At 44.8% G+C, this 26,229-nt stretch overlaps 1 protein-coding gene across 1 annotated transcript in view; it reads left to right on the top strand.

Annotated features, from left to right (window-relative positions):
- Positions 1–10,534: 10,534 nt before the first annotated feature.
- STAC (SH3 and cysteine rich domain) overlaps positions 10,535–26,229 on the top strand; it is a gene marked incomplete at its 5' end in the record, with an annotated part of 21,387 nt that continues 5,692 nt past the window's right edge. Inside the window, 8 exons of the mRNA XM_010137062.1 lie at positions 10,535–10,635; positions 12,919–13,000; positions 14,420–14,535; positions 18,088–18,169; positions 21,938–22,002; positions 22,876–22,964; positions 24,956–25,007; positions 25,131–25,268. Coding sequence (XP_010135364.1) covers positions 10,535–10,635; positions 12,919–13,000; positions 14,420–14,535; positions 18,088–18,169; positions 21,938–22,002; positions 22,876–22,964; positions 24,956–25,007; positions 25,131–25,268 — 725 coding nt within the window. The remainder of the gene's footprint in view (positions 10,636–12,918; positions 13,001–14,419; positions 14,536–18,087; positions 18,170–21,937; positions 22,003–22,875; positions 22,965–24,955; positions 25,008–25,130; positions 25,269–26,229) is intronic.

Genomic DNA, 26,229 nt, shown 5'->3' on the forward strand with positions numbered 1-26,229 from the left:
CAACAGGCTTGAAAGGAGAGTCTGCTATGTTCAGCCTCACTTTGTTCCACCGCTTTGCCTTCCTCTATAAGCTCTGGGGCAGCATATTGACATCATCAGGGGTTCAGCTGCACAGCTGTTTCCAGCTGCAAGGTGAGATGATGTCTGTCTTGCGAATTTGTTACAGTTAGCTGATACAGAGAGGTTACACCAAGGTGCTTGGTCTCTCTTGTTAGGTCTAGTGCCTCCATACAGCGGACTGTGGAAGTCCATTTTCTATAAACAACCTCTGGTTTTATTGTTGAGCACAACATTGTATGGTCTGGAATATCCCTTTGGTCAGCTGGGGGCAGCTGCCCTGGCTGTGTCCCCTCCCAACTTCTCGTGCACTCCCAGCCCACTCATTGGTGGGTTGGTGCGAGGAGCGGAAAAGGCCTTGACTACTCTGTGTAAGCACTGCGGAGCAATGATGAAAACATCCCTGTGTGATCAGTACCGTTTCCAGCACAAACCCAACCCCCAGCCCCATCCCAGCTGCTGGGAAGAAAACTAACTGTCCCAGTCAAAACCAGCACGATGAGATAAACAGCCACTGATTATGAAGGGTCTCAAATGCCACCAGCAGGGAGGACCATGGGACGGTTTGTCTCGGGGAGCGGCATAGCCTCTGAAGAGCAGTTGTTCTCCATAACGAGCTGATGACATGCTCTGGCAGATTGAACTCCTTAGTGGTGTTCTCCAAGGGCAACAAACTCTTCATTAGCTCAAACAGAGATTTTTCTGCAGAGCCACAGAAAATTGATCACTTAAGATGTTGATGGGGTTTGGGTGCATCTCTCAGATGGTCTTTCAAAATGCTGGTGCAAACCGCATGTGAAGATGAGAAAAGCTGTGGTTTGAGTTGGCTTGTTCCTACTTGAATCCAGGGTGAACTCAGATAATGCAAATACTTTCTAACCAGGGACGGTTCAGGAGTGATGCATTGTGGTGTTCCTGTTAATAGACAAAACCTGAGAAAGTGGATTGTTGGATTTTTTTATTATCATTCAAGTAGTTAGAAATAAAGTAAAATTTCAGCCTAATGACTGTATTTTTTTGCTCCCCAGATAGACCCCTGGCAGGCAACACTCTTTTCACATTGCTGAGCAGCAGACGTTTCTGTACAATCATTTGACAGGAGTTTTTCTTATTCGTTTGAACTATAACAGATGCCATGAGGAAGTGTGCTTGTAGGTGTGCTTTAGGCCACCACCGCTACGTGTCAAGTACTAAATTTTCGCAGGTTGTAAGAGTGAAGGCTGAGAGTGTGTCTCTGAGCAGATGACGGTAGTAAAAGAAAGCAGTTTTCTCCCTGACTCTCTGATTTCACTGAAATCAGTATTCTATTTAAAAGGAAATTTAAAGCAACTTGCACTTGGATGGAAAGGTTTCATTTGAATGTTTTTCCACATTTACATTTGTTTTCAAAACAGCTGTGGAAAAGAAACTGAAACACACTTGGTCTTAAAATACGATTGTAAAATTCTGTAGTCGCAACACATTGTGACTAACTGTAAAAATAACTCCCGTACGAACTGATTCCACCAAGTAGCTTTCCCAAGTATCCTACTTAGGGTGGTGCCCTGAACGAATCATCTCTAGTCTGAGCAAACCACGCTGGCCCCGCCACCCGTAGCTTCTGCTGAAGTCCTCCTCAGCTACGTGCGATCCAGGGGAAGAAATGGCTTTGGAGCAGAAGCCTGCGTGTGGCCAGATCCTGATCATGCGCTAGAGTTTAGGTGAGACACCTGGGGTTATCTTCTGTTGCTCCACTTCGCAGCTCCATCACTGGCTACTGTGAAATGGGCAAAAGAGGGAGGGAGAGGAATCGTGGCCATGGTACACCAGGACCTCAGCATTTCACGCGCAAGGTCCATCGCTGCAGGCTCTGCCGGTCACGTCAATGCTAACAGAGACCAGAAACAATGAGAGGCTGAGTGATGAGGGAGTGTTTTGCTACAGGAGCCAAAACCCTCAGTACATTTGAAACAGCAAAAAGCCAGAGAGCAGCTGACTGTTTACATACCAGGGTTTTTTTAAAACTAAAACTTTTGTAGTCCTAATTGATTGTGCTAATCTTCTGGCACATAGCAGCCTCTCATTTCAAGCCCTTTGAGGATGGAGCTCTGTTAAAAACCCATTAGCAGACCAGAGAAGATCCTACCTCCCTTTGCTGAGGGCAGACTGTTCTTTCGGTCTGTAACTACTTTCCCACATTTTCAGCAAGCCCAGAGTCCTGCTCTTCATTTGACAGCATAGTTTTTGTTCGGATATTGTTTTTCTGTTTTCCAACACCACTATAATGGTGCAAGGCCATTGAAAGATCAGGGGTTTGGCACAAGTAAACGGCCCTACAAAATTAAAACTGCTTTTCCAAAGCGTCTCAAACCGCACACACAAAAAAAGAGGCTGTGACTGGACAGCTTTTCATTTCAACACACGTAAAAACACAGGTACCAATAACCTGAACCTGCCAGCATGGAGACCTTGTCTGAAATCATCTTCCATCATCTTCATCTCCGGAAGAGTTACTCAAGACACTATGTTTACTAATAATACTGAGACTGAGATTAGCTGTCGATCTCTGCTCGTCCTCCTTTGGGACACCACACCAGGTTTATTTTCTCCGTGTTCGCTTGCCCTGTCCAGCTTTGGTACCATCATCATCTCTGGGGCAGTTCGGCATCACCTCCCTGAGCAAGTCTGTACCTATCGACTTTGAGCTCTTTTTCTCCTCAGCAAAGACCTACAAGCACAGGCTCAGCAGTCTAGAAAACTGTCTAGAAAAGTAGGTATCGAGATACCAGCGTCAGTTTGTTTAGAGCAAAGACCGTTGGATAAAATTTATCTCGTTTGATTTTGAGGGACTGGAGCTTTTTCTTTCAATAATGGTTACCTGTTTGTTTATCACGGCACTGCAGCATCTTAATTAACGTGTAGATGATCAAAAACCTGAGATGATATTTTAAGCCGCATGGAAGTGGATATTTCCTTGCAGGAACAGACATTTATAGCAAAGCTGCTGAGTATGTGAAAAATGCATTGTGAAAAAAGCCTCTTGTGGCCACACAGCGGTGAGCTTCATCCTCTCCTGAGCACCAGACGTCAAGAGTGAGAATCACTTTTGCCCCAGAAGACAGCAAAGACCCATTTGCATTTTAAGTAAGTCTCATTGTTCCTGAAGCACTCAGTAAAAGGTCTGGCAGCATTGGAAGTTCTTTGTCAAGGCCTTACAAACTTGATTTGCAAGAGGAATAAAGGCATTTCCTCTTGCTGATATGTATGATTAAAACCCATGAAGTTAGAAAGGACTTTATTTTAGCCAGGATGTTTTTCATCTCTGTAATAGCCTTGGAGAAAAACCTGCCTGTTCCTGCCTCCGTTTTTTTCTCAGCATGTTGTTTCTAAAGAAAACTGTGTCACTAGGAAGTCAGCTCTAATTTTATGCGCTGTTTTGTAGCCTGCCTACACGCAAGGCAACTTCTCCTGCTCTCTAAACAGTGGATATTGTTATGGGGAGACGGGGTGGGGTGAGCGCTCGGATGGACCCGCACCTCTCAGTGATGTATAATCTAATATTATCAATTTGGCAGGACAGGTACCATGGTTAGATATCAAGTCCTATTCTACAGAACACAAATATAGAGGCCTGGCTTCTCCCCACACCCTGTTTGGGTCAGGCTGGCACGGGGTGGACCCAGGGGAACGGGACTCTCCAATCAGTCAAGGTGTCAGCTCCAGACCTGGCAGCTCGTCCCAAACGGAGGGGAACCTCCTCTAGCTCCCCCATGCTGTTGCGAATCCCTGCACAGTATAACCCCATCCCAAGGAGCTACTTATTTAACCTTCCCACAGCTCTGCGCATTTGCAGCTGGCAGACTTACCTGCAAAAAGAATAAAAACAAAAAACCCCAAACAACACAAAACAAGCCACCTTACTGAAGGGTAAAGCCTTTTAAAGTCAATCCCGTGTGGTCATTATTCATGAAAAATTGCCTAAACAAGATTTTTGCCTCGTTTTCTCTGTGCATTTTGAACTTTTTCATCCTCTGTGTCTGTTATTCGTGCATAGAGCGCCTTTGTCACAGTGTTCAACCGAGTGGAGATCATCTAGTCAGGTCAGAAGGGAACGGTGTCTGTAAAGTGCAGTTCCATCTCCTTAAAAAAGGAAAGCTGATCATTTTTGAATTGTCAAAATGACAATGCCAAGAGCTGCCATAATACATTTATCTGTGTGCCAGTTAGGAACGAGACACAGCAGACCACAAAAATATTATGTCCTCTTTTTATTACTGTTTTGAACAATCCTTTCAGTCCCGTATTTAGGAGTGGCAAGTGCAATGGGAGGACTGGTACTTTTACATGAGGTGAGTGTTTTTCTATCACTCAACACACCCAGTAACTGTGTGTCCATCCCGCTGAGTTAGCTGTCAGGCATCAAGATGGCAAAGACTTCCAGCGGTCAGCCATCTATGGTGGCTGGAGAAATCTGGGTTCAGGCTTTGATCTATAGCTCCCCTGATGACCCGCTGAGGATCTGCACCTCTGTCCCCTCCACAGTGTCAGCATCACTTAAGAAAAAGCAAGAGGAAGGTGCCAAGCCAGTGAAAGGAGGCAATTCCTGAAGTGGTGGGATGCACCCGAGGAGGCTGAAGGACAAGCAAAGGGATGCCCAGCTCATCCTCACGAACCTGGTGATTTGGGGGAATTAGGCTTTTTAACTCTGAAAGCTTGGGTGCCCTGTGTAGAACATGCCATTCTCTGCTCTACCCACAGCTCTCGACTGAGGCAGAGCAGGGGAAGGAGGAGGGCGAGCGCTTGTCCAGCGCAGCCCGCTGCGGGAGCAGGAAGTAGACATGGAGGAGTTTTTAAAAATAGTCTGCCCTTCAGCATCAGAGCTTTTACACAAAAACAGTGAGTTAAAAATGAAGGAGGGGGCAGGAGAGGGTGTTGTGCAGAGGCTTAGAGAGGACTGGAGGGGCATCGGTGCTGTTCTGGGGACTTTTCTTTCCCTTCTAAGGTGACATCCTAAACTCTTCGCTGCTACAGTACTGGCCCAGCCTGCTTAAAATTCTCCTTTTCCCACGAATTCTGGCATGGAGACAGCTTTCTGGTGACAATTGTAAATGTGCTTGGGGAGAAAGGGGCATGGCACTCGTTGCGTTTATCAGCCCTCCCACAGCAGAGGTTGAAGTTCTAATGGAAAATATGTAATGTTAAATGTGCTTATTTATTAAAGGTTTAAATCAAAACAATTTCTGACTGGCACTGTTCCTCTCGGCTGGAACGATTGAAAAATATTGCTTGGATCATAGCTGGATTAGCTGGAGGTGACAGTCTCTCTCTGTGTCTCTTCCCCTTTTTTCTCTCTTTTATAGATATGAATCTTTTTATTCTCTTTTTTCTCCCACTTCAACGGAAGTGCCTAATATAGTTATCTTTATACAGTCAGCATGACATCATGAGGTTACCAACATCGCAGTTTTCTTTCAGGTTTCTCTAGGCAGTAGGACTCATTCTCCCTCTCTTAACTATTAATCTTATGTCAAGTCTTGAAACAACAGGCAAAAAGCATCAGCCAACAGTGCTGCGGCTATAGCTGTGCTGGCCAAGAGGATGATGAAGGTTCCCTTCGTGTGTGTGTGTGACAAACATAATTCCCATCTGCATTCCTTAGGATAAATGTCACTTTCCTGAAATGCAGAGCAGTTACTAAATTGCTTTTATGGGAGAGACCGACGTAAAGGCTTGGAATCAAATTCTGCCCTGTCTCTTCTGTCTCTCTTTGCCTCCAGATCTTTCCGTTCACCTATACTGAGGTGCTCTGTTTCCATTTAGACTTCCCCCAGAAAAGGCAGATGGGATGCAGCGTGTCCTTTCAATAGTATTTTGGGTCAGATTATCAGAACCTTTTGAGATTCAATTTTCCCTGGCTGTGCTGGGAAACCTAGCCGCTGGTTTAGATATTCAAATGGGAGCTGACCCAGTCGTGGAGTATTTCGAGCAAGGCGTTATTAAACATGACCTGCTTCTCCAGACAACGCGTCCTCCAGTGCTGGGTGTCTGGATGCATTAGCTGGTATCTGAAGAAAACAACTGTGGCAGAACCTCATTTGTAAGTTTATTTAAGAGCTTCTCAGGTACCCTGACATGAAATTTCCTCATTTGCTTCCGGTGAAATGCTGTTTCTTATGTCACTTTTGGCATTTTCATTTGCAAAAGGAATACTAGCCTTTACAGACGGTGAGATGGTTGTTACATTAATACACAGGACACAGAGGACATATGCGTGAGTGGTTTTTTCCTACATGATTTTCATGACTCCGTTGACAGTTATGTTTATGGGCACTTCAAGTCAGCTAAACATGTCCAGTACTTTCCATTCTAACCCCCCAGTTTTAGCAGCTTGCAATTTTTACATCTTAAATGCCAGCATCGGGGCCAAATAGTGCCGTATTAGTGACACCTCTGACAGTTTTACCCATTAGTCCCTCAGATGCGAGCCAAGTTCTGGCAAATGTGCTCATATTGCCAGGCATAGGGACAAAGACAGCGACCCCACAGGAGAGCCCGTGCGGCTATTAATCACCTTGTATTTGGAACTAGGCTAATATGGTCTTTGAGAGATGGTGCCCAAGGACACACACGGACTGATGCAGGTGAAAAAGAATTCCTGAGTAAAGCTGCCCGTTCATTGAACCCTGCCCACCCTGTTCAGTGAATTGAGTGCCTTGAACAAAACCAGTGACAATCGCTTCCCTAGATTGCCATCAAAAAGTGACTGAGCAGAAGCTTTGCTCTGCAAATTCAACAATTTGATTAAGTAACCTTAGTAAGGGTCTTTGGAGAAGAGGGTGGGAGAGATGATTACTTTTTGAAGGTAATAACAAAGGGTCCATCAAAACTGCTGGTCTACTCCCCCTTTGAACAAAAACTAGAGGAAAAAAATTAGTTAGGGTGCTCCAAGCTTAGATTAATTGCTATGTCTTTAGTTCTTCTATTTCTGATCCACCACAAATGGAAATGATTCCAGGTGGGCTAAGACATTTCAGTGAGTGCTTTATACCAGCAGCTTCCAGTGTGCTTTAAAGTTAGGGTAGGGGGATATCTGCTAATGGAAATACACGGTAGGCTGCAAGCAGGCTGTCAGCTATTGGTGGGCAGGAAGCAAACCAGAGAGCGAGCGATGGCCAGGCTTGCAGATCACTAGAGTAAGTTGACTAGAAGTCCCTGAGGACGTATCTTTAGTATCTCAGACTTCACTGCTTCTGCAGGAACACTGCCTCCTCCAGACACCGCTGTGGCCACCTCAAATGTGAACTCTCCCGTTATTCTTCCTCTTCGCTATACTTCAGCCTTCAGAAGGATTAACCCAGTGGGAGTAAACCTGCCACAAACAGGCTTTCAGCTTCAAACCAGCCCTAGTAACCTGTGGCGGATGAGTGAAATGATATAAATTCCCCTCAAATAGCCTGCTCCATTGTGGAGGTGGTGGTATTATTATTACTGCCATCGTCATAGTTTTTTACTTTTAGTCTGAATACCACCTATTTTAATGTATGTTTGGGCTGAAATTCGCAGTTTTCTCATGATCTCTGGGAGAATTTAGTGGCAAATGATGCTTCAACACATTGTTATGTCCTGTGCCACTACTTTAGGTGTTATGAAATACCTCTCCTATACTGGCATGTAGGACTCTCAACATACTTCACTCAGTTTTATATAACTCATTCTGCCTGCTTTTTCCCCTTTTCAAACTCCCCGGGTGCCTTCCAACACCAGCCCCTCTCAGACAACTGCAAAGCCAAGCTTGCTTACCTGGGAGGCTAAAACCCGATGCCCCAGGGCAAACCCTGGTCTCAGTCACGCCTGTACCAAATATGGATCTATTCTCCTCCGTTCTGAATCTCAGGCACTTTTGGGTCAGATCACTGCCGATACGTAGTTGTCTAATCTCTAGCGCGCGGTTCTGAAATAGCCTGGCAGTGATGCTCTGAGGAGGTTTGATTTGGTGCAATGGACATCAGAGACTGAAAAGGAAAGAATCACCCTGGGGAAAAGAAGAAAATCTGGCTTGTAGAAATGCCCATTGCAGAGCTGGAGATGCAGTACGGAATAAATGCTGCTTCCTTAAGCTCTTTAGTTATTCCGCAGGGGGAGGCAGAGAGATAGATAGATACAAATTATTTCCAAGATGCCCAGAAACCACTGTAAATCAAGGTGTTAGAAAAGAGAATGAATTAAATATTGACGCTTTTGGTAGCGAAAGGGAATTTCAGTTGGATTAACGAAGACTTTTTGTATACTCCAGTGTATGACTGAAGTACTTCTCTCTTTGAAGCCACTGCTTACCTGCCGACAGGTAACAAACGGCATTCAGCAGTAGAAATACAGTGTCACTCTTTCATTATTTATTGTCTTACTCATTTTCCTGTGACCACAGATTTCTGTTTTGAAAAAGGCGGGTTCTGATTTTTGAAAGTAGTGCAGATACTCTGCGTTCATTGTGCACGTCATTTGGATGCGCAGTTGCATTGACCAACAGTTATCTTCTGTAATCGCTTGGTTATAACGTGTAAGAGCCAATATCCACCTTGCAGTGTTAACACCAAAATGATGGAAGAGCATAATGCAGCCCACAGAAAAGACTGTGGGACTTGCTGCCTCTTCAGCTGAATCCTGGGAATAACTTGGTAAAGCAGGTGAGAGTTATGCCAGTACGGCTCAGCGTGAGAGGAAAATTGGATGCAGCGTAAGCACTGACGCTCGATACCTGTTGCACAGGCAAAGTGCGATGTCATTTTCCTTTTTTCTCCGTCGACACTATAAATATAATTAAAGAAAAAAGTAGAGGAAGTCCTGTTTCCTCGCTGTGTCAGTTGCTGACTATCAGGAAGGGTGATTCAGCATTTCATCATCAGTAATAAAAGCACAAAGCTGCGGAAGTCAATATTGGTTTGAGCAGGGGTAGTGGAAAAGGAGCTATAACTGGAAAAATCCTCATAGCACTGTAATGCAAGTGCAACTATGCAGAAAAAAAAAAAGAAAACCCCAACATGTGTTCTTCTAGCAAATCCTGTGTTTATGAGGAAAAAAGACCCCAGGAATGGGAACAGACATCTGTACATACCAAATTTGTGCATCAGCTCAGCCGAGAGCGGCTGGGCAGGCAACAAGGGGCAACCAGGCACTGACCTGGGAGTCCTTGGGGAGCACCCCACACTCAAAGCCATTCACTCCCCGTACCTCCAGCAGTCTCAGTAGGAAGGAGGGGAGGATGTTAGTTCTCTGCCCTACAGGAAGAGCACAAGTGAAATGTCTGAGCCTGGCTCTGCCGCTGCCCCCCAGCTCCTCCAGCCTGCCTCCATCTGGCTTGAAAGTGGCCACATCCGGGACCACTTCCCCTGTAAGCGGTCCTGAAAAGGGTCAGCTTTTGTCGCCTACTTGATGAGCCCTTTGCTGAAGTGCGTACATGGCATGGACTACTCAAATAACCGAGAGCTACATGAGTACCTTCTGACTAATATTCCTGTTATGCCTGACTAGTGAGGGATGGGTAAAATGTCAAGAGTTTTTTGGGGGCTTTTTACTGCCGTGTTTCTTACTGACTCTCACAGTAGATGATAATGAACTGGCGTGCTGTTTACTCATTCTGTTTATGCAGTCCCGTGGGGACAAAGGAGCTGCTGCAGTTTAGCTGCTTCTGCGTGGTTTAGGAAGTCTTGCGGGTGTATGAATAAGAGTGACTGTTCCTGCCTGGAAGCAAACAGACTTGGCACTGTCATTTAAGAGTAGGTCCACGCTGAAGATAATGCAGAACTACTGTTGCCCAAGTGGGAGAAGTCTGCTTGTGTAAGGCAAGATTTCTCCTGGAGCTCCCCTACCTGTGGCACTGAATTTTTCCACTGCCAGTGAAGGACGGAAGGCCAGACCCATGGCATCCTCACTGCTCAGGGACATGCAAGAAGCCCTTCCTGCACCCTCTGGGCGCTGGCCCAGGATGGTGAGAGCAGCAGTCCCTGGACTCGTGGGTGGGCAATGGTAAGGGAGTTGGCTTAGCCCTTTCACATACCCCTGGAGCTATCTCCCCCTAAAACCCAGCCCTTCACTGATGGCCTGGCTCCTCAGGGCAGCTCCAGAGCCTGGGGGCTCCTTCAGTGGCCCCTTCAGCCATGTATGGCTCTCGTGCCAAGTCGTTTCAAAACAGAAAAGGGATTTTGCTTGATGTTCATGAGGCAGAGACGTCATTGATAAAACTATCATACAACAGAGCGCACTCCAATATATATCTAAAGGCAGCAATAGCCTAGGAAAGAGCCTGGGGGAGAAATGCCTGAAACAGAGAAGCTGTAAAGAAAAATGTGTCCACAAACGTATATAAAAAGAAGGCGGCAAGGCAAAGAGTGGCGTCACTATTTACTGCAACTCACCTCCTCATCACTTCTTTCGGGTCATTCGTTAAATGCATGGCAACTATTGATTTTGTCTAATTCAGTCATTTCCGTGCCTTTCACAGGGACAAACGCCAAGCACGGGCTGCGCTGTAAGGCTTGTAAGATGAGCATCCACCACAAGTGTGCAGACAGTATTGGACAACAGCGTTGCATGGGCAAGCTGGTAAGTGAGCGGCTCAGGGCAGCGCGAGGCACCAGCTTTGCGTGCTGGTGCCAGTCCCGCTGTGTGCCTGACCCCCTGGCTGCTACCGAGCTGGTGCATTGACAGGACTCACACCAGGTCGCTTCACTGAGGGGAGAAAAGCCAAGCCGGGTGTTGCCCTATTCTCAATTTGGGCAATTGCTCCTACTCAAAAACCTGAACAAAAATTAAATGCGAATCGCGTCTGCTTTGTGGGTGCAAAAATATAGTTAACGTCCTCCAAAATTAACTACATAACGGAATTCGCCCCCTTGATGTGAACTGTGCCTGCTGTAGGGTAAACTCTCAACCAATGCTATGAATAAATCAAAAGATTTCAAAGGAGTTTAACAAATGAAAAAATCCTTCAAATTCTGTTTTATTGTGTGTTTTTCACTGAAGAGACTTAAAGAAAAACCATAATTCATCTTAAAAAGAAACCCAAAGGATGTTTCCCAGCTGGATACTGCAGAGTTTGAAGCAATCTTTCAGTAGGAGAGGCTGGGATGAGACCTGCCCCTGTATGGACACAGCAACTTAGTGCCTGGGTCACCTTCTGAGCAGCAAATTCTCATTATTGGCAGAGACAGGCCACTGTGTTTGAGATGCTCCTGACCCAGCTTGTTGACTTTTGTGGGCATATGTTTCTTTCGGTCACTTTTGGAGAAAGAACTTGGAAAAATCACCATTTGGAATATGAAAACTGAATACATATATTCGTGTTTCAGATGTTCTCATCAGGTTTTCAGATGTTCTCAGCAACCTGAAGGCACCTGAGACAATTATAAGACCAAACCAAAGAGTTTCCTTGTGTTAAATGATGAAAAAAATGCAAAAATAGACTTCTAAAAGGCTGGAAAACCTGCCTTTCACTGGAAAGATCTTTTATCTCCAAGAGTATTCAGTGAAAGCTATTGTTGTTTATAGACGTGAAGCAAATCTTTATGCATTTAAACCATAATCTTAGCCCTAGTGTGAGGCGTTCTGGTGTAGGAAGGTCATCTGTGAGGAGCTGAATGACCTCACTGCAGACCCTAGACAAGCCAAATATTAAATCACGTGAATTGTTTCACGTATTTCTTGATTCCAGCCTCAGCTCTTGTGGTCACTAGTTTACCAAAAGCAGAAAAGGAGAGGCCAAATTTACAGCAGGAAGTCATCCAGCAAGGTAACGGGAGCTTCATGAGCTCATGGTCTGTCTGAATCTAGTTGCAGGGGCAAACCAAGGCTGGAGAGTCTGGAGTTTATTCCTCTAACAAACCAAATTTAGCAACTCCCTCATTCCTTCTCAATCTATAGTGCAGCTCATTAGCAAGATTACTAGTTGTCTATCTTTTTTCACGTATACTGAACATAGGATACAGAGAACATCCACATCTCCATGAGGCTTTCCCACTTCTTACTGGAAGTTAGACTGGAAGTTCTCACAAAGAGCCTGCAAAGAGCAGAAAACTGAGAGACCATTTGTAAATCTCTAAACATTGATGGACATTCCTAAAGATTTAGGTGTTAGCACTTTCACTCGGGCACTCAGCCCTTGCCTGAGATATTCGCTAGCTGAGATATAAATAGAGAGGTAACAGGAAATGTTAGACCTCCAAGAATGGGTGTTAGGGTGGTGTAGGGCACCATTATTGGCCATATTGTGGTATTCTTTAAAGGTATAGATTGAGTTGTCATAGTGCATTTCTCTACAAATGGGCATTGAGGGGGCACCTGGCAAAGACTTGGAGAGTTTTTTGACCGTACAAGACAAAAATCAGCAGAAGGTGCAGTCAGTCAGCAGCAAACCTTAGAAGAACCTATAGAAAGGCTGTAAATTCCTTGGGTTTTACAAGTGCGTATGTGGGAACATGAGGATTTGGAGTTAGGGTGGGGAAGGATAGCTGCATGTTTAGGAAATGCAAAACAGTGCAAATTCACGTTACACGAGGAAAGGGAGAGGGCAACTTCCCCAAACCTCTAATGACTCAGCACTTCCGCTGCAGTTAATCAGTGCTGCTTTTGTGGAAGACAAAAGAGAAAGGGGAGCTGAGAATGAGCCCCTCCTTCCACACAAATATGGGAAATTGTTTGGGGTTTTTTCTTTTGGGCAAAAAATGAAAGAAATCCCTGATCTCTGAACCCCAGAGTGGCTTGACAACAGGAAATGAGTTTCCAGCCTTGCCAGGCTGTTATGCCATGAGCCGTAGAGCTGACTGTACTTCTTCTACGTCAGTCACGGCAGCAATGTGCTTCACTTGTCTTTGCTTTCTCTCCCTCCAGCCAAAGGGGTTTCGACGGTACTACAGCTCCCCACTGCTCATTCATGAACAGTTTGGCTGCATCAAGGAAGTGATGCCTATTGGTAGGTTTTGGTTGCTTTTCCGTTCAGTCTCCCTTTGGCAGTGCTCTGCAACAGTAGCGGCAGACTTCCAGCCGTGGTATTTACCCTCAGCAGCCTTCCAGCTCCTTTCGGTGACTGGATGTCCTTCTGCCATCTCAGGAAAGGACCACTTCAAAGATACAGAGCTGGAAGAGGAGAGGGTGTGTCTACCGTGCGTCTCACCCAAAACCCCATCCATGTAACCTCTTAGCAATTACCCTGTTTATATTAATAACTAGCTGAGATCAAGGGAGGAACTTGAAAGGCAAGAAACACCAGAATATCGAGGTGAAGGTCTGAGCTGGGACGAGCCAGAGAAAAGACAGAGTGATCAAAACAGCAGGAGGCATTCAAACCACTGGTCTGGCTTTTGAGTGGTGTTGCTTGGTGCCTGTCCCATTCCATCCACACTTCTTCCTTTCCTCGTATTTTTCCTTACTGACCATGTCTACACATCGTCCGAGTGTTTAGAAGACCAGATTTCGCCCACTGGTTTTTCAAACACCTGAAAGGTACATTTTGAAAAGGAAAAGTTGAGTTGATGCTGGAAAATATTTCTCACCAGCACTCTGACTAGGCAAGGCTGGCAGTACAAGAAATGAAAGCCAAAACCAAAACCACTCAGTTTAAAGCTACTTGTCTGAGGACGTTTTCTTTGTTGGTTTTGGCAGTTTAAATAAATTTTTAAAAAAATTACATGGATTTCATCTAAATTTCTTTTTCTAAAAACATCTGTCGTTTTTGTTGGAAACAACAGAAACATCCTGAACAAACTTTGGCCAAAAAACGAGGTGTGCTTTGCTCTCATAAAAATTCAAAATTTCTCAGTATTTTGTATTTTCTCAGTGCTTTGTCCAAAATGTCCCTCCTGCAGTGCTACAGATGTACTGATCCAGGCCCTCCTGTTTATCCATAGTAGCCAGGCAGGAGAACTGCGAGGGCAGAAGGATAAAGGTGATGGCCCACCCATACCACAATGATGCTCAGGCACAATGCAGGGCTTTTCCCTTCCAGCATCTACTGTCGAGAGCAACCAAGAGGTCAACGGTAGGAACAGGCAGCGGATGCGGATGAAAGCCTCCTGCACTTTGACTTCCTTACACGCAGTGCAGGAAGCATCAGTAGTGGTTAGAGAAGGAGACGGCAGATGAAGAGACAAGGCAGTGGCGGGGATCTGAAGAGCCTGTACGAGGGAGGAGGGGATGATCTTTATGAGAGCAGAGAGGCAGCAGGAAATCACCAGTAAAAGCCAGTTCCACTGAGCTCATCAAACACTTTGAGCAGGAGTCTCTCAGCTTGTGTCTAAGCACACACCCCAGCACGTGGGTAGAGGCAGGTGTTTCTCCAAGTGACCAGAAGTATCTTCAAGGGATTGATGGTGTTTTGCTCCTTCTGTTGCAGCCTGTGGAAATAAAGTTGACCCTGTGTATGAAACTCTCCGCTTTGGGACTTCCTTAGCCCAGAAAACCAAAAAGGGCAGTTCTGGAAGCGGGTCCGACTCTCCCAACAGAAATTCTGTAAGTATCTCATGTCTTGCTTCTATTTTCATTCTGGAGGAGCAACAGATACTCATTTTATCAGAGTTCATAGAACTTGTATTTCAAACCGTAAAAAAAATGTCTCACTCTCAGCTTCCAAAATGAGACCAGCAAATGCATTATTTTTGTAAACGTGGGGTTTAAGGATCTTTTAGATTACTCTAGAGAAAAAGAGGGAAATACAGATTAAGTGAATCATCTTTTTGGATTGGGTTGGAAAGGGGAATTATATTCTTTTGATTTTTCATGTCTGTGTAAAAGTGGAGCAGAGCTATTTAAATGTCATGCCGGAGTAGATGCATCCTGCCCATCGGTGCTGGTGGGTATTTACTCCTCATACAAATGGCAGCGATGGGTTGGAGCCCTCAGTGCCTGGATTTAAAAGTACAAGCCCAGCCAAAATCAAGCCACTGCTACTGCAACAAGGCAGCGGACGGGCACCTCCAGCCCTGTCCACTGTGCACTCAGGAGGGAGGCGTCACAGGATTGGGTTCCTCTCTCCAAAACCCAAATACAGGCAGGTGTGCTCAGCGTGTTGTTTCCAGACAGGGAGATTTTCAGCTTCATGTAAATCTTCATCATTTGCTCTTTCCTATCACAAAAGTCACTTTCTTCAGGAGTATGATAGAACGGCTGGAGAAAGAGGACAAGGTAAATAGTAGTTCCCTTAGCACTGGTGTTGCTGATGTTCCCCTCGCCCTGACTGTAACCTCAGCTGGTGTAGGTGGCCTCTGGACAGACATCCATTAGTGTCAGATGGGGAAGAAGACAGACAAATTTAAACAACAACTAAGTGAAATCTGCAAGGGAGTTGTCAAAGGACGTGTCCTCCAGCCACCCTTGTTTGCGTCTGAAGAGGAATTTGGTAATTCCAATCTTTATTGAAACCGAAAGCGACTCCACCACCTGTGCATCGTGGTTACAGTTCTTTCGATTATTTAATTTACTTTGAAACAGAAGTTCTACAAATGTAATTAGTGCTTTCTAAATCAATAAAGCATTCTATTGAATTATGAATGTCAACTCAAGCGCAGAAATCACGAATGCTGTGTCAGTTTGCCCAAAGGAGCTGATCGTAACTAGGTGAGGTGTGGGAGTAAAATGAGGAACGTGAGTTCATTACGGGAATTTCTCCAGGGTGCTGAGGCTGAGAGAGAATATAACACGTGTCGGCATACAGAAAGTAGGAAACGTTAGAACAACTGAGTAACCACACACGTGAAACCGCAACTTCTGCCAGTGCAAGCCTGTGGATTGAGACAAGGATAAAAACCAGGGGCAGATACAACGCTGAACCAAATGATGGGGGCATGGAGCTTTACAGCTGTGATGTGCGACCCAGGGGCAGGCACTGCCCAGTGCCCAGAGCAGGCTGCCTCTGGGGCAGAGCAGCGTGGCAGCTCCTCTTGAACGTCGTTCAAAGCACGGGCCTAGGAGCCATGCCTTGCCTCAACAGCCATGAAGCTTCTAGGGCTGCACTTCATGTCTCTGCACAGAGTAGAGACTTTCTGAACGAGCCAAGGTATTTTTAACATGACTGAGCAGCGTGGACACACCCACTGCGATTTTTCAGCCCGGATTTTGCATTTCCCATAAAAGAAAGTGGCCATATGCTCCAGATTTACTACCTACTGCTTCCTTCAAAAATGTGCTTCCGCAACCCACATTTATACAGCGAGTCACTTGAGGTGATGTAAAAGTGACTCCAGTTCTTGCTAGTTTTTTGTGGATCAGCTCCTCTCAAAAGCAGCTTCGTAACTCTATCATTTCTATCAGTCCATTTGTCATTTAGCTCTTGACCGAAAAATCATTGCAGGTATCTGGGGTTACTCAGGAGGTTTGGGATGAGGTACATACTGAAGAGACAGTCACTGCACATCCCACATGCAGTAGTACCTAACAAAATATGAAGATAATCAGCAGTTACGAAGCTAGTCTATGAAGACTGAGGAACACGCTGTAGCAACGAGCTGAAAAATAGCTGGGACTGCGTATTTCAACAAAGCCAGTCTTTCCCTTCTCTACCCAGCGACCAGAAATCCCTAGATATGCTCTACACTGACTCTGTGTTAGCTTTGCTAACACGCCTCCCCCGCCAGGAGTGACCCATTTGTGCAGGACACAAGACAAGGGTGACCTGCTACAAAAGGCCGAGTCTAAAACCAAGGCAAAGCAGAGCAGTAAGGGAAAAGGCTCTTAAAACAGCAAAGGAAAGGGGTAACCACAGGATACCCACGGCATAAATCTACTTTTTAACCTCTTTGGTCGTTAGTATGCTTGGATGGAGAAGTAGCCAAGTACTAGAGAGGGGAAATAATATCGTCGAAGTACTTTCTAAAAAAAGCTCTGTTGTCAGCATTAGTAAAGGGGGAAAAAATACATTGAAATCTATAAAGCAAATGAGATTTTATGCTCCCTCAACAAAAGCAGTTAATGTTCCTGATGTGACTTTTCCTCCTGCAAAAGCAATGGACAGAGCTACGCGTGCAGTACAATTGTAAAGTGTCATGGAATGATGAAGTAAAATCCTTCCACATGTCTTTAAAATCCTGTTAACAAGGAATAACTAAAGCTTTAGGAGCTTGTAAGGATTTACAGATTAAAGAGGGCACCTGACTCAAGTTCAGTGTTTGGGTTTGTTATGGTTATCAACGATGTTTCACCCAAAAGAAGTCACGTGGGGAGAGTTCAGAAACTGAAGGTCCGTGAGGTCAGATTCGGACAGAGTTGTTTGGAGCAGCTCCCGGTTCCTGTCGGGCTCTACATGGAGAAGCTGACGCCCCCACCAAGGAATCTGGTGCCTCGTGCAGAGTGTACTTCTGAGGTGCAAGATTCTGGCATCCCGTGTTTTCCTACACCCTGGAACAATGGGTTCCTAATCATGATTGGCATTAATATGGGACAAATAAGAAATCATAGTCATTCTAACAACAACTTTCGGGTTTCATTTTTTCCTAACCGTACCAGCCAGCAGGCTGTTTAAAAAGGAAGTGAGGGCAGATATTTAAAGCCTGACAGCACACAGCTCCACAACACTCCAGCTCCTTCTTCCACAGCATGTTAACAGAATTAAAATCACCCTCACGTTACAGTTATTTTACTAAATAAGGTACACAGGGTTAGTAGTAAATTAAGAGTCAATAGTTGCAATTAACGTCCAGTCTGCTCGGTAAGTAGCTATTTATCATCCCTGCAAGATCTACAAATCCCCCCAAGCCCTTTCTGTTCTACACGGAGTGCTGCGTTATCTAACATAATCCTTTGTTCCCTAACTTTCGCTTCGCTTTATACTACAGAAATCTTCTGTACTCCAGACTGGATCCAGACTTAGTCTGGATCTTTCTGGGCTTCCACCGCTCCCCATGCAGTAGGTATCTGTTGTGCATCGCCAGCTGCAGTGGGTTCTGCATTCCCATTAATCTGGTAGCACCCAAGTACTGCCTTCCCCCAAAGCCCTTGTGTCTTCTTATCTCACCTCGTTGCTCGCTTTTCCTGGCTTACCCCATCTCATCTGGTCTTTCTGTCCCTCAGACAGCTGACCTGGCAGAAGTTCCCGAGGAAGGCAATAGCTCTGCTGGCACCCTTGACACAAGCAGGAAGCGCAGCAACAGTGGTGAGTGCTGCCAGGCCAGGATGGCGTCTTCGGATGGTTTTTATGGCATGTGCATGTTTTAGCAGCATTCTGGTTTTCAAAGTGGGGGGCGAGTGGGGCAGGTAGTTGGTACAAGAATTTGGGGAATGCTTTTTGCCATTCCGATGAAATCCAGGCCACCAGTTTTCTTACTTTGCTGTGTCTGGACCTGGCACTGGACAAGGCTGAGGTCCACTCCCTACCTCCTGCACTTCACCAACATGACTGTAGACTAATGGCTTAACAGGTTTCAGCTCCACATTGGCAAAGTAGAACAAAAAACTTTCTTTCTTGTCTGTGTTTGTCTTGTCTCCATGTCTCTAGACACCATAACCTCTTTGGGAGAGGAGATGAATCACATAATATCCATATGTCTGCATAATATTGAACACAACGAATCCTGATTATAATTGCAGCTTCTCTGTACGATTGTAGTAACGTGCCCCGTGACATTAACAGCCCAAGTCCCTTGTCTGCTCTGTGGTACAAGAGTAATGTTTTTGCAGCAGTTGAGAACTTAGTAATGAAATCTCAGTTTCTGAGGGATGGTGTTTGTGACCTGGGGCTTAAATTCAGTTCATAGGAGGGAAGCAGTAAGTACCAAAGGGTTTTGGAGCACTAAGCAAAACTTCAGCCCCATCAGAGCAACTTCTCTAGCAGCACCCGAAGGCTGCTCTGCTGAATCTCACAAGATGCGCACTACAAAAATAAATCACAGTGAGCAGACCTTTAATCTCCGTCGCATTCCCCGGTGCTGCTTACACACTGCTAGCAATTCATGCAGGTGAAACACCAGCTTCAGCTGTCCACTCCCAGTCCATGCTACCTCCTTCTCCCTTCCCTCCCCTCCTGGTCCTATCGCTTCTCACAGTGTTCAGTCATTTCCTCCCTCTCATTTTGCGAACGTACCATCTATGTTATCTGCTTTCTCGTGACCATTTTCTTAGGTTTTCTGTCTTGCAAATGCAAGTTGACCTGACCTGGTTAAAGCTAAAGAATTCAGTCTGCTTCACATTGTTTAATCTGCCCACCTGAGATTTAGTTGGCCCTATTTGAGTTTTCAGATAACTCTTTATTTCATCGTCGATCCGCAGTTTCATTTCTGAAACCCAAAGAAACTTTTTTCTCTGAGATCTGTATTCACTGAACGCACTGAGAGGCATTCAAGGAACTTAACGCAAAGAGATTAGTTTAAAAACTCAGCATGTGTCAAACCTCCAAATAACTTCCGCGGCACATTAACGATTCCTTTGATCAGCACTGGCTTTTTTACAATCCACCCTTCAGAGGCTCAGGGTATAAATTATGCATCAGTCACTCCAAAAATTTCCCCTCGGTAGGTTTTTAATAAAGTGCCCGCACTGTTTGCACAAGCTGTGGAAATGGTAAAATCCTTTTCAGACTGTAAAAAACCCTGCTTTTATTTATTTATTTATTTTCCCTGCTGCTCCTAGGGCAAACAAATATGAAAATAGATGGGTTTCTGTTGTGTGGAGATGGGAACTACATACCTCTGTGGTCTTCAGATTCAATTGCCTCCTAGTAATATCTAGAGACCATGAGCTACACAGAGATTAAAAATTTAACGAAGTAAAATCAAAATGTTGTTACAGGGTGATTCACTGCTCCTTCCTCCTCAGTTGTCCACTGCCTCTTTAGCAGACGGTTCCATATTAATGCCTTGACAAAGCAGGTCTATTCCAGTTCTTTTTTTCCCTTTTAATTAAAAAAAATAAAGCCTTCTGAAAATAAGATTTTGGGCAAAGGTACATTGGAGACTCTTTGCTTAAAGGGAAACAGCAGAAGAGACACAGCCTGCAGAAAGGGCCCCGCAGAAGCGTGGCCGTAGAATCGCTCCTATAACTTGCATTTCCAGGGAAGGTTCTTTCATTCAGGCCCTGGTACACGTACTAAGAAGTAAAGCTTCCATGTTAACAACCATAGGATGGCACACCTCATTTCCAGCCCGTCAGCCTCCTCTAAGCCAGTTATACTCCCTCACTGCTGCGAATTGCCGTCGCTAGCAGAAGTCCCGCAAGCCAAAATGTGCTTTAAGTGACGTGTACGAGCCTCTTACCAACAGGGATTTGAGGACTTTCCCCTCGAGTCAAATATGGGGTGTCCTCCCTGCAAACCCAGGGCTGGTGAGTGCCAAAGATACGGTCCAGCTCCCTCTCCATCAGCTCACGAGGCTGTACGTTAGTAACTCAGCTTTATTTTCTGTCACCACCAGAAATTACTCCGAACATGAGGCTGAAGTACTTCTACTTCGTCTGGTGAATGACTTCCTCCAAGTCCAAAGAGCTCCTAGTTACCCAGCTCTTTATTCACCAGAATGTTTTGTTTTATTTGCCCCCTAACTCCTTTTCCTCTGGACACAAAGTGTAGTAATTTGAGGAGCACTCAAACCCTGCCAGATTCTAATAGCAGCATTTTACACCCATTTACACAGATGTCAGATGTACATACACCCCTATACTAGAAGACGCAGGAAATTAATTTTATTTTTAAGGTTTTCCCTCTGGTACTGGTGACAGTTTGGAGGGTCACAGTGCCTCTACAACAGGACTTGGTGAGGAGCACAGTGAGGCTCCCGGGTCAGCCGCAGTCAGACCACCAGGACCCAGCCTGGGGCATTTTGAGATCGAATGCTGCAGGTATCAGTTGACGTGCTGCCTTCCCATTCACACGTTGGACTTTATGACTGCACACTGTCTTACATTTTATCAGAGAGCACGTGCTTGTGTGTGCGCATGGATGTGTGTCTTTGTATGAGATCTTTCTGATGCAAGCTGTGGCTGCTGATCGAGTTCTTTCCTCTGTTACAAGAACTCTGCATTTTTTTAGTGTCGAAGTACACCTCTCTACTATCAAGGAGTCTTATTGTTTCACTCAGAAAAATTCTTCAAAGGCTCTTTGGTCATCGTTTAGAGTGTAGAACAGCTACAGAAATGTGTGTTATTGGAAAAAAGGATAAGCAAGTGAAAGAGCAGAGGGGAAAAGACATTCAGCAGTTTGGTGGTCTCTGCACCTTCTTCCTCCTGAGCTCATGGAACTGTATCACAGAGAAACGAAAGGAAAATGCACTCAATCAGCCTCCTACTTACTGCCAGTGACTACAAAATTCAGCTCCTGCTCAAAATACCTGCAGAGGTAAATGGTGGCAGAAAGTGCTGATGGTTCTAGCTGTTCAAAGACTCCAGCAGTTAAAATCATGCTCAGATTTAATCCAGAAGCAAGAAATGCCAGGCAGTTCTTAAAATCTGAAGGAGGAATTCAGCCAATGTAATAAAGCCACAGTGGTTTTTCTAGGGAGGTATCTGAGGACACGCATCCTGAAGAGGGTTGAAGAGGGGAAAGAAGAGGGTTTGCATACAAACCTCCCTCAGTATTGCTCTTACATGGTCATCAGGTTTTGCAGGTGTTTTTGAACGAAATACAGCGTTCAGTGTGAGGAAACGGCTGCTGGGCTTTAACTGGCAGCGCAGTTAGGGGCCTAGGTTCTATCCCCAGGGCTGTACATCAACCAATCAACATGGTTTATTTGTTACGACTGTAAATTCTTCGGGACCAAGATTGGTTTGTGCCACGTGCCCAAAATGCCTTTTGTTTTGTTGGAAATGTAGAAGGGTTTAGAAGTGAGCACATGGGGTCAAAGAATGCAAGGGGGAAATTATTAACGGAGATGATCCTGTTGAGGTGAAGAGCCTTAAACTACCCCTAAAATGTCGTGTGTTTGCTTTATTTCAGTGTTTACATACTCCGAAAACGGCACAGAACACTTTGGCGAAGAACCAAAAAGTATACACTCCCCGGTATGGGCATAAATCTTGTGAGAATGCAATGGGGAGGGGAAGTCGTAGAAAAGTCTTGTTTTTATGGACAGCTGAGGACCTTGAGTAGGTCTGCTAGGGCACTATCCTGGAGAACCATCGATATCTGACTGCCGTTTTTCTATACCATTTCTGGGCCACTGGCCACGGCTGGAAGCAATATACAGCACCGATGGCTCTTTGGTTTACCTGTTATGGTCCTTTTATGTTCTTCTGTTTATTACAAATTGATTCTGTGAACACAATCAAAGATCCGATGTGGAGCCCACATCATTACAGTCAAAACTGCAGGAATGTAAAAATCACAGATGTGGTTTGGAAAATTATTTGGGCTTTGGTTTAGGTGCCTTATTTTTCCTCCACATTACCAGTGGAGAAAGTGAGGAGGGAGAGAAGCCGGTCTTCTCTGTGGGAAGCCCAGCACAAGCAGCTTTCCATTTCAGGAAGTGGTTGTCCAACCCTGTTTGTCGGACACGTGCTCCGTACAACTCTAGCTCCATCCATAACGAGGGTGTGTTACAGGCACCTTAAATAATGCCAGTAATACGCTGCTGGGCTCGCAAGGGTCAGACAGTAACAGAGGGCAAAAGACCGTCTTGTGCAGATTTGTGGTCATCTTTGACAGCCTGGAATTTGATCTCGGGGTTCAAAAATCTTATTTCTAAATGAAGACCGTTACTGCCTTAGTGACTTGCAATGCATCTGGGCCACAGCCCTCCAAGGTGTGAAAGCAATGAGACGATTCCACCTTATTTCTTGGAAGATCAGGCCCTGGTTCCCCAGTCTCTAAAAAGTGAATCAAATTCCTGCACAGGACAGGTATTTAAATTATCTCTTTCTCTTTTTTTCTTAAAGGGACCATTTTATAAAAGCACGTTACAAATGAACACCTATGTTGCCTTGTACAAATTTGTACCACAAGAAAATGAAGACTTGGAGATGAGGTAAAGTCCCAGAATATTTGTTAATTGTTATGACCCACGTGAACTGAGAGCCATATGGCTGCATATGAAATAGAGTAGAGTAGAGTAGAGTAGAGTAGAGTAGAGGGCCTACAATGACCATCTGTGGTTGCCTGGTCACTTCAGGGCTGATGAGTCCCTGTCTTGCCACCGGCTGAAATCTAGAGCACTGATGTAGAGCAGACAACTTATCCAGGGTTGTGATTTACAGAAAAAAAAGTTAAGACCTGAGAGTGATTTCAACCAGTAGTAAACACCAAGCAGATTGTCTTCTTTCACGGATTAGCAGCTAAATCTAGGCAGCAAGGGTAACATAGGGCCAGCTGGGACTTCTATTTTGAATCCTTTTTGGAGATTAGAGACATCTATGTTAGTCCTGTGCTAAAAAATATCAGAAAGGAAAATGTGCTTGTCTTGAATCTAAAAATCTCAGTGCTCAGAGCACTGACATGAAGAGACTTTAGGATCAGTTGCCATCTTTCTCTGATGGCCACATAAATTTATAATTTCTAACATCAGGGCTGAAAATGTATTTTTCATATAAAATATATGTTTGGAAATATATGTTTGGAGATCTAAATCCTTCCTGTTGAAAATGGTCTTCCTCGCAGTGGAAGGGCTCCAATGGTGTAACAGCCTATTCACTTTGAAGTGGCAAGATGGGCTCCCTTAAAACGTCTTTGTTTTATATTAAATATGAACTGGAATAAGCGACTCAGATATCTTTTCCCATGGAAAAAATATTTACCACTGTGATACCAAATCGCTTGTTCTCTAGCTGTGTTTTTCACCTCAGCTACATTTAATTAGTCCAAAGCCATTGGCACAGCTTCCTGAAGAGAGCTTGAGGAAAATCCTGCCCTGTTGCCCTATTGATAGAGACTTTTCTCTGAAACCTGGAAAACTCTGGTTTTCCAAGGCAATGTTAGAAGACTGAATGCCTGTTTCCCCGGTTGTGAGCAACGGTGATAATCACTTGGACCAAAGAGGCCCACCACCACCACCACCTCCAGCTGCATCCCGGACAGGTCCACATCTACATGTGCTCTGAAAGAGCCTGTTAAATTGGTCCCATTATCCATCACTTGCTCCAGATGCATTTGCAAGCTCTTGAGCTGATACCACAACAATTCAATGAGCCTAACAGGGAAAGCAAGGAAAGCTGAATAATTAGGGGTCAACCATTTATTTTATTAAGACTGAAGTAATGCCTGGTATCAAGCAGACAGGGTTTTCAGAGGTTAATCCATTTGGAAACAGGCTGCCCCTTACTTTGTACAACGCAGCGCTATTGTAATTACATAATAACATTGATGAAGTGCCACCAATGTGAGGAACGAGGTCAAGTAACCGCTCAGCTACCCGCACGGAATCAGCTCAGCACATTTTGCTATTAGCATTTTCAGCCAAATTATTCTCCAAGCTCTGCCTTGGAACTAGTCAGCTGGATGCTGATACTTAGCAATTACAACCCTGCACCACACGTTAGGAAGGTAAATATGCCCCATTCAAATCCGGAACACATTCTTGGGCAGAATTATATCCCTGCTGCCTAATTGCATTTGTCGGTTAAATAGAAGTATTTTTCTGCTGCCTTCCTTCTGCAGTCACAGCTTGAAAACGCAGATGATAAAATGGTGTGTCCCAACAATGTGAAATGTCTTGAAGTAATAAGATAACGCCTATAACAAATAGGGGCTGTATTTTAAACTGTTTCTTAATAAACAGGAAGCAAAAATTCCAGTTCACAGACGTCCTCTCAAAATAAAGGTCTAGCCTCAGTATACAGGGATTTTCTTCCTCGGTTCCCGTGTATGACTGAAGAAAACCTTGCTGCCTCATTGAGTCTACCTGCAGCGAATGCGCAGAGAAAATGACCAAGGAAGGACCACCTGCCTGTTAGAAATTGTGGAAGCTGATGCGGCACAACAATTAAGAGTCATCTTAACGCACTGTTCCTCTTCTAATTACAGGCCAGGAGATATGATCACTCTTCTGGAAGACTCCAATGAAGACTGGTGGAAGGTTTGTGCTAATTATTTTATAGCTGTTTTCTTTCCAGAAGGAAAAAATATAGTATTTTCTGTAGGGAACTTGTATTAAAGCTACAAGTGTTAACAATCTTCTGTCGATACATTTTCTCCACAGGGGAAAATTGATGACAGGACTGGATTTTTTCCTGCTAACTTCGTTCAAAGAGTGCAACATGACGAGAGGATTTACAGGTGCATCAGGACATTCATTGGCTGCAAGGAACAGGGACAGATTACTCTGAAAGAGAACCAGGTAAGTTCCCCTTTGTTGGATCCTCGCTGAAGTCGAGCATCCAGCAACCTGACCAATGACTGGAGGGGACGTTGTGCAAGATGAGCACAGGCAGATGCTGTTCACCACAATTTTACTACAAGATTTATTATTTGTACGGTAATAGTGTCTAGTTCCCAGTGAAGAGCAGTGCTCACCTTGTGCAAACACGTACTCTCTGCCAAACGTAGCCAAAATTTTCAGTCTCACAGATGTTCGTGAAGATACCTTACACATCATGCACTCTCCTACAGACTTCAGAGGGACAGCTTGAAGAACACAGTCTTTAGAGTCTGTGTACCTCAAAAATGATTTTTTTTTCTCCTCACCCTTAGTGATAATCTAATAAAAGACAGTGGCTCCCTCCCCAGACCTTAACTTACCTAAAGCTCATTGTTTTGGCTTCAACAGGAACAGACTGAAGACAGCACCAAGCAAACCTGCAAATCTGAAATTTAACTCCTGTTCATGGGTTGCAAAGTATCTTCAATCATTAATTGCTCGTGACTCCACTAACACATCCTCTCTACAGGCTGTAATTTCTTCTAAACTAGAAGTGCTGCTGTGAGCACACCATGTACAGCGAGGACTCGCAGAGTCCGTTCACCCTGGCATGATTTCAGCTGCTCCTTCTGCTTTGTGCCCTTCAGGTGGGCACAAGGCAAAAGCCATGGCCATCATTATGAGGTTTGTCTTTGGTCTGATCTTAAACATGATTTTTTACACCATTTTTACCAGACATTTAATACACCCAAGTGTCAAGTCTTGGGGTGCTTGCTGGGGTAAAGTGAGAGAAGAATATGGCTCCAAACTTGCACTGGGGGACAGGCAGGTGTGGGGTATAAGCTCGTGTAAATAGGATGGCTGACTAAAGGTGACATACCACTTGAGTGCTCAGGATGAATCCATCCATGTCTACTACTACTTTTTTTTTTTTTTTTTT

Source organism: Buceros rhinoceros, unplaced genomic scaffold, assembly GCF_000710305.1.
Source record: "Buceros rhinoceros silvestris isolate BGI_N320 unplaced genomic scaffold, ASM71030v1 scaffold4275, whole genome shotgun sequence".
Lineage (NCBI taxonomy): Eukaryota > Metazoa > Chordata > Aves > Bucerotiformes > Bucerotidae > Buceros > Buceros rhinoceros.